The sequence below is a fragment of the Sinocyclocheilus grahami genome, unplaced genomic scaffold (genome assembly GCF_001515645.1).
Source record: "Sinocyclocheilus grahami isolate Dianchi unplaced genomic scaffold, SAMN03320097.WGS_v1.1 scaffold3106.1, whole genome shotgun sequence".
In the NCBI taxonomy this organism is placed as follows: Eukaryota; Metazoa; Chordata; class Actinopteri; order Cypriniformes; family Cyprinidae; genus Sinocyclocheilus; species Sinocyclocheilus grahami.
This window is the reverse complement of record NW_015508273.1, coordinates 17,524-25,740: the sequence shown is the minus strand read 5'-3', so window position 1 is coordinate 25,740 and position 8,217 is coordinate 17,524. Positions and strand designations below refer to the sequence as shown.

At 36.6% G+C, this 8,217-nt stretch overlaps 2 protein-coding genes across 4 annotated transcripts in view; one reads left to right on the top strand and one right to left on the bottom strand.

Annotated features, from left to right (window-relative positions):
- Positions 1 to 101: 101 nt before the first annotated feature.
- Positions 102 to 4,185, top strand: LOC107576003 (uncharacterized). 3 transcript variants are annotated; one of them, XR_001607979.1, is made up of 6 exons: positions 102 to 537; positions 647 to 919; positions 1,121 to 1,299; positions 2,064 to 2,229; positions 3,366 to 3,425; positions 3,532 to 4,185. XR_001607979.1 is itself a non-coding variant. In XM_016262291.1 (6 exons), exons 1-6 carry the CDS (start codon positions 495 to 497, stop codon positions 3,598 to 3,600), a joined length of 570 nt encoding a protein of 189 aa, XP_016117777.1. In that variant the 5' UTR covers positions 107 to 494; the 3' UTR covers positions 3,601 to 4,185. The 3 variants fall into 3 exon arrangements, 2 of the variants coding, with proteins under 2 accessions (XP_016117777.1, XP_016117776.1); XM_016262291.1 differs by lacking the exon at positions 2,064 to 2,229 and having other exon boundaries at positions 107 to 537; positions 1,121 to 1,128; positions 1,183 to 1,299; XM_016262290.1 differs by lacking the exon at positions 2,064 to 2,229 and having other exon boundaries at positions 112 to 537.
- A 685-nt stretch (positions 4,186 to 4,870) lies between these two features.
- LOC107576002 (uncharacterized) overlaps positions 4,871 to 8,217 on the bottom strand; it is a 14,261-nt gene continuing 10,914 nt past the window's right edge. The window contains exons 3-4 of the mRNA XM_016262289.1: positions 5,155 to 5,388; positions 4,871 to 5,024 (exon numbers count right to left, since the gene is read on the bottom strand). Of these exons, the coding sequence (XP_016117775.1) occupies positions 4,885 to 5,024; positions 5,155 to 5,388 (374 nt within the window). The 3' untranslated portion in view covers positions 4,871 to 4,884. The remainder of the gene's footprint in view (positions 5,025 to 5,154; positions 5,389 to 8,217) is intronic.

The window sequence follows — 8,217 nt, the reverse complement described above, 5'->3', positions numbered from 1 at the left end:
ACGATCAAACTGTCCAATACACAAATTTTAATTTAGTACTTACGCTGTCTGTTTTCGCAACTGGCGGCATGGTATGACGTCATGCGCGCGCACGCGAGGGCAGTCAGATCCCGGCAGGGAGTCACCTGTTAACCGGTCACGACACACGGGTCCGAGTAGAGAGTAGATGACAGAAGTTTCTCGAACTTTCTTGCCCGTCCTCCGTCGCTTTCTGGGACCCGCGCGATGTTTTTCCTCGATGATAATAATAACACGTCGCTAGATTGATTTGCTGTATAAAAACTCAAAAGTATATTGTAAAACAAAACCATATTGAAAAAAAAAAATAATTTCAGAGATGTTTTACAGTAGTCTGAAACACAACATCCGGTCTGATCACCTGGCTACAGGTAACGTGACGTCAGTGCTTTAGCCACGCCCTACAGTTTTCATTTGAGCGGAGTTAGCGGAGTGTCACGCTTCTGTGCAGTAATCCGCTCATAACAGCGTCGAAGATGAGCCACGCTCTGCTAGTTATTTTCTCTCTCATCATCGCCAGTAAGTAGTTAATACAGTTGTGTAGGCTAAGTCTATTTTTTTATTATAAAATAATTTTTTATTATTTTTATTTTTATTATATTTTTTTTATTGCAAATACATTTGACAGGTGCTGCTGAGTTTCGCCGATGCTCTCCCCGATGGCTTAACGCCAGTCAAGTTAAAGTCAGCTGTAGCGACGTCCAGATTGCACAGTACTGTGATCCTGATCAGAGCTGTCGACACACGAGCAAGCCCGGGGTCTCGCTGGAGAAGCACAGGGAAAGAGGACTCTGCCTAACCATCACCAACTGCTCCTACGAGTCGTGGTCCTGCGAAGCACTGAGTTACATCCATGCCGAAGAATTTGGGGAGACTTTTACTGTCCACGTGACGTGCAACCGTAAGTAATTTAAAGATTAAAGACTTCTTCCATTTATGATTCTTTAGTGCATTTCACTGATCATTTTGTCGTTAATAACTTGTCAAGGTGGCAGCTGAGAACTACCACGTGCTATTTATTTATTTACTACCACACCAAGCTGACTGATTTCCATGCATTCATTTTTAAAATCACTTTGTTTGTTCCTCTTGTTCTTTGAAGAACCTACTAGCACGTTGCCCAGTCCAGGACCTACAAGCACTTCAGCAACTTCAGGATCTGCCAGCACTTTGCCCAGTCCAGGCAATAATGAGTCACAGTCAGAGTCTCTTTCAGCTGGGGTCATTGTGCTGATCATCTTTGGGCTGATCATCTTTGTGCTTTGCATCTGTTACAAGAAGGTAAGTGTTTTCAGAGGCAAATAAAATCTTTGTTGGTGAAGAGCTTTATTAAAGGAATAGTTCACTCAAAAATGAAAATGATCATCTTTCACTCACCCTCAAGTTGTTCTTAACCTGCATGACTTTTTTTCTTTTGTTTCTGTGAACAACAAAACACAACAGTGTGAATGTCAGGGTTGCTTTTTACGTATTAATGTGGATCAGGGACCCCAACTGCCAGGCTTCAAAAAGAACAACAAAAGTGCATTTAATATACCATGAAAATTGCCCAGAAAACCGTGTGCCATATTCCAGGTCTTCAGAAGTCGTATCAGCTTTACATGCGGAAATGGATGGACTTGTAAGTTGTTATTTCCCGTTGCTATAGCACCCAAATTTATTTTACATGTAGGCCCATTTAAAGATTGGCGATTGGTCATGACTGAGAAATAAAGGCTTCAGAAGACTTGGAATATATTTCACAAGTTGTGTGGACTATTTGTTGTCCACAGAAGACAAAGTCGTACAGGTTTGGAATGACATGAAGGCGAGTAATTGATGAGAGAATTTATTTTTTTTGGGGAGGATCTCAGGAGATCTGAGATATTAGAGTTGCAGTCAAGCAAATAAACTTCTGAAACACTTGTTCATTGTCCAAAGCACTGAAAAGAGAACAACTGCAAGTGTATTGAGATGCATAAGAACATTTGTGATTATGCAAGAGATCAACAACTAAATCAGATTTTTAGTAATTTTTTAAACATATAAAATATTTGTCCTTGCAGGTGAAGTGCTTCAGGAAAGCCATTCGTGACATCTTCCGAGTTATATACTGTAATCTTGTGTAACGTTACTAGAACATGCTAACTAGTTTTCAGTCAGCGGCTAATAAAACAAGCGCAGGGAAACGACAGAACGGACAGTTACTTCTGTCATCAACAAAGTATCAATGTAAGTGTTATCATATGCAAATTAAATGTTAATCATATGCAAAAAATAAATAAAAATTGGGGCACATGTCAGAAAACTGCCTACAAGCCAAGGCTACAGCTCTGACATATGATTTTAGATGTTCTTCCTCACCAACTATTTTCATGAGAATGAAATGCTTGTGCATATTGTGAAAAGACATTTATTTTTACCTTTTTCAGTGTTTTGTTTTTGACAAATCTGTGTTTGATTGCCATTGCAAATAAATCATATATAGCATATCACAATCACAAGACTATCTTAATTAACTTTTGGTTTAGCCAATTGGAAATGTAATATGATACTGACCTTGAAATAGTCACTCATTTATGTAAAATTAGGGCCAGTTTTTGCACCTTTGAAGGGCACAGTGGGAAGAGGACATTGTAAATGAAAGTGAGCAAATAGATCCCTTCACGAAGGGTCTTTCCACAAGGCCTTTAGCAACATATACTTTGATGGTCACTTCAAGGAAGTCCTTATGCCATTTGTGACCCTGGAGCACAAATGCAGTGTTAAGTCGCTGGGGTATATTTGTAGCAATAGCCCAAAATACATTGTATGGGTCAAAATTATAGATTTTTCTTTTATGCCAAAAATCATTAGGATATTAAGTAAAGATCATGTTCCATGAAGATATTTAGTAAATTTCCTACCGTAAATATATCAAAACTTAATTTTTGATTAGTAATATGCATTGCTAAGGACTTCATTTGGACAACTTTAAAGAAGATTTTTCTCAATATTTAGATTTTTTTGCATCCTCAGATTCCAGATTTTCAAATATTTGTATCCTAACAAACAATACATCAATGGAAAGCTTATTTATTCAGCTTTCAGATGATGTATAAATCTCTATTTTGAAAAATTGACACTTAAGACTTGTGGTCCAGGGTCACATATGATTTTCTGATCCTGTTTGGCAAATTGGAGAGCCAGTCATAATCCAGCATTCTGTTTGTGGTATTTTTTACACGCAGAGATGTATAGCACTTATTATACAAAGTGCTTTGCAAAGTAAATGAAATTAGTAAGAATTATTTAAAAAAAAAAAAAATTTTTTTGCTGAATGATGCTGAGGAATTTTCTTAAAATATTGTGTCTGAATTCACTTGCAGAGGACTCCTAGAGAAGAGCATTTGGTGATTTGGAAGGCGGGAAGAAAATCATGGTGTAAAGTATGTCAGACATTTACATTGTATTGTGATAGTTTTGTCAAAAAGCTTTTGTCTTTGTGGCACATTAAAAGTCAGGTGAAATTTAATGTTATTAACGTCTTTACAGGTAATGATTAAGAAAAACCTACTCCGGGAATACAACATGAAGGAGATCTCTTCTGCCTCCTCAACTTGAATATGATGTGCAATAGTTAAGTTAAGTGATATCCTGGCATACAAGGCAGTCAACAGACCATTGTCTTGTTGTAGAGGTCTGCATGAGAGGTCATCCCACCTGTACTCAGCAATCATAATCCCGTGCCAAACTGTTGGGTCAGATCCCATGGATGTGCCTTCAAACCTCTACCTTGGTAAACCTACCAGAAGTCTCAAAGTTCTTCTAGAACAGGGTTTTTCTACATTTTATGTTTACCTCTGCAACAAAGTCATGATAAGCTAAAGTACATTTTACTCTGCATAAGAGTGTCTGGCAAATACTTCTGTTTATATATACTGTGTATTACGCCACTGTGTTTGATTGTTACATGACTGGTTTTGGAATCAGCAAAGGGACAGTATTGTAATCTTGTGCCATCCTGAGGAGGAGGGCTTCTCCACCCGAACATCTCCTAAGGTGTATTCCTCTGTAACTAAACCTTGTGGGGAGTTTTTTGGCTTCTGTCACCTTTGGCTTCTTCACTGGGGGACACAAAGACCACAGTATGTATTTTAAGAAGTGCTGCTTAAAATGTATTTATAAATATTCAGTATTTTAGTTTTTTATGATGTTCTAAATTATTTTATATTAACTTAACGTTTGCACAATTTTCCTTTAAAATAAAATTTCTTGAAAAACAAAAAAAAAAGCTTGTGTTTTTATTTTTTTGTTGGATGATTGACTTGATATTCGGACTAGATATTCGAATTCTCTCAAGAAAATGTAATTATTTTACTATGAAGGTTGCAGGTGTGTTAACTGATAACCTTTTGTTTTATTGTGGCACAAATGTGATACAAAAGGTACAATTGTTAAAGATTCTGCAAAAATTTCAAAAAGACTTTACCGGTAAAAGGCTCAAATATACACATTTCTATAGCATTTAATTGATAGTATTGTTCTGTTTTACCTTTGCATGCCACTGCAGAACACAAACCACTAGACCACTTCCTGCTCCACTGGCACTGCTTTTCATTTTAAGGGGTTTCATTTCATTGAACTGCATTATTTTATAAAGAAAGATAGCTTTGATGTGAATTCTAGGATAACTGTGATATACAGTAATGTGAGACTGGAAAAATTACTTTATTTTCTTGCATTTTTGACCAACTATTTTCCTGTTTGACACTGTAAAGCTCCTTTGACACAACCAGTATTGTATAAAGCGTTATACAAATAAAGGTGACTTGACTTGTAACTAACTAAAGCCCCATATGCATGATTCTATATGACATGTTGGTTGGTCTCACAAAAGTATCACCATCACACAGAAGCAGCAGCTCTTCTCCGAGATGAGCAGAACCTCAGATTCTCAATAAGAAACCCAACAGTGGTGATTCCCACCAGACCAGACAGAACCAGACGAATCAGAGCCTCAGTGGAGCCACAGTGATCCAGACAATCTGAAAGAGAAGAGAGCAGCTCATGAACATTTTCTGGCTCATCAAATGTCTTTGTGGAAAAACAGATGCTGCACGGAGGTCATTACAGCAGGCAGAGAGTTCTGTGGTAAATGTAGTTTGTGTGTCACACCTTCCTGTCGTGGGCAGATCTCTTTCTTGTGAAGACGGACGCTCTTATTGCTCACTGGATTCACAGCCGTGCAGCTGTAGGTCTTTGGATCGTTATAATGAAGCTCTAATGGTAAACTGAGGTTGATGCTGAGATCAGGATTGCTGGTCTGGTTCAGCATTTCACTCCCTTTATACCACGAGATAGACACGTCTCGATCATTTTTCACAGAGCAGAAATCTCTATTTGGAAATCCTGAGAGGAAACAAAACTCAGTTCAATGGCCAAACTGTAGAGTTATATGGCCAAAATTATAATTATTTAAATGATTTTATAGCTTGAAACATAACTTATTGTAACTATCAATCAGATGAGAGAAGACATGTAGTATATGTTTGCAAAGTTTTCATCATGTTGATTCAAAACCTTTTGAGATTTGCATATCAAATATGACACAGGCTTTATAGGCACTAAGTAACATCTTTACATCAAAGTTTGATCTTCTTTGCCTGCTAAGATACGTTTAAATAAATATATGAGAATACAGATAAGACTGACCTTCAGAATGATTTGCACTGACCAATGAGCCACCAGTGATGACAGGCACAGAAACCGGTGCTTTATGGCAACAGAACACAGAAATAACATCAGAGAATGCAATTTCAAGGCATATTGGGATCTGGCCTCATATAAAATCTTGGCCAGATTCACAAAAATCTTTTTAAGAAAGAAGTTCAAACATTTCTTAAGATAAATTCTATTAAGTTAAGAAATATTTTCTTTATAACTTTTTTTCCTTAAGAAAATGAGAGGTTTTAGTGAATGTACAGCGGTTCTTTCCTGAAGACTCGCCGATCAACTTGAAAAACAACTTGTAGTTATCTCAACAAGCGTGCACAATATTTTTTAATGTGCTACATATTTTAATTATTTTGTACTGAATACTTCTCGTAATTAAAAAATGAGGTCCACATTTCAGTCGATTTTAAGTTGTTACTACATTTCGAATTTAGTCACATCACACTTCACGTTTACATCAGGGCTTCCCAAAGTAGGGGTCGGGACTTTTAATTTTTTTAAAGGATTAGAAATAGCATATTTTACCCATAAATAAAAAATTATAAGTTGAATTAAAAATAAAACTCTAGCGTGGAGTTTTGTACTCCAGCATGTTGCCCACCCAACTAATCAGGTAAGATTAATGTTGAAATGTAAGTGAGTAAATTACTATAAAATAATATTATTGTTGTTAGACTGTTGTGTTCCTTTGTGTTGTCACTATGCTATAAGTGCATGTGCGCCGTTGTGCAAAACGTTTGTTTACTTTAACCACCTCAGAGGAAAGTGGGGGTCCCGAGGTACTGGCACTGTCTTTTTGGGGGTCATGGGCTGAAAAGTTTGGGAACCCCTGGTTTACATTATCAATATCAGAGTTTAGAGGTCGAACAATTGCTGGAACAATCGCAGTTAGCAACAGTCATTTTGCTATCTGGGATCGGTTATCGGCAAAAAACTAAACCAAAAAAAAAACGTAGGCCTACCGATAGTTTTTCCGGGTTGGTCCTTTGCTGGAGCAGCTAGAATGGTCTAGTGACGTGAAAAAAGTCTGAGTCGACTCCTTTAATTGAACGATTATTTATTTTATTTGAATTTGAATTGTATAAATCTGAATTATAGTGTAATTTAACAAAATGGAATATTACAGGATATTTAAAAATAATATATATATTTAATGGTTTAGTTTAATTACTCTGAATAATTTAATTATACTTGTGCACACATACCAGACATGGGTCAAAACATTGACAAATTTGGCTGAATTATGGCTGAAAAGCCAGAAGTGGTACTAAATAAAGAGCCATTTGGGAGCCAAAAGAGACGGTTCTTTTTGCTGAGCTGAGCCAAATGAACCGGATCGCTAAAAAGAGCCGGAATTCCCAAAGGTCCACTGTATCACTGACGCCTCGTGCTGTTTGTTTTGACAAGTGAGGCTGTGCGCTGCACAGATTGGGACACTTCAGATAGCGATTTAAAACAGACAATGAAACGGTACGTATACAGTAGACTACCATACGTGTTTTCATATCCTTAAAAATAAATGTAATTGGTAGATTCTGCATTAATGGAGAACAGCAGTATGTTTGCTGTCAAGCCTGAGAGGATCAACGCTAACATCAGGCTAGTACGAATATGACAAAAATATAAGCAAGTCCGACCCAACTGTTTGATGTCACGACTGTAACCATCTATTTGCATTAGTTTATGTCTGTGGCTCTAAAAAAAAAAAAGTACATATAGAGAGCATCATTTAGACTGCCTTTCTCTTTCCGTTTTTTCCCCTCCAAACACCGAACTTCAAACTCATCGACTTGTTTATTCTTGTTCAGTGAACTTTTTCTGTTTGGTAACTAAATGAACTGTTTTGGACTGACGCTTGTCCGATATGCAGCCGCCTTGTTTTGTTATTGATTAGATGATCATCAAGTGTTCTAAAATAGGAACAAATAGACTATACATACAATATCCATGTGATTTTAATGCTATGGCTTTTGTGCACATGTTTAAAGATGGCCATCTACAAGCATGACTGTTGGTATTGGATTTATATGAAATGGTAACACTTTACAATTAGAGTCCATTGGTAACATTACCTAAGGTTAATAAATCCTGTAGAAGTATTGTTCATTGTTAGATTGTGTTAATTTCAACATTTACTAATACATTTTTAAATTTTAAAGTTGCATCTCTTAACATTAGTTAATGCACTATGAACTCATATTGATGAGCAATGTATAATTAATATGTGATATTAATGTTTCTATGTTTTAAAAGTGTTATATATTTTAAAAGTACCGTGATTCAGTACTGTTTTTTATTTTAGCTTTCATTCAGTATCCATTTTAAAAACTAACGGTTGATTAATCGGTTATCAGCCAGTATGGTCCAGCCTAGCTATCAGTATTGGTAAAATCTATTAGTATTATCTAGTTGTAACGAGTCAGTCCACTGAAGGCAAGCATAGTGAAGAACCCATGTGCAGTTTATTCACAGACGTGATCCAAACATCCAAACAATAAATGAAGA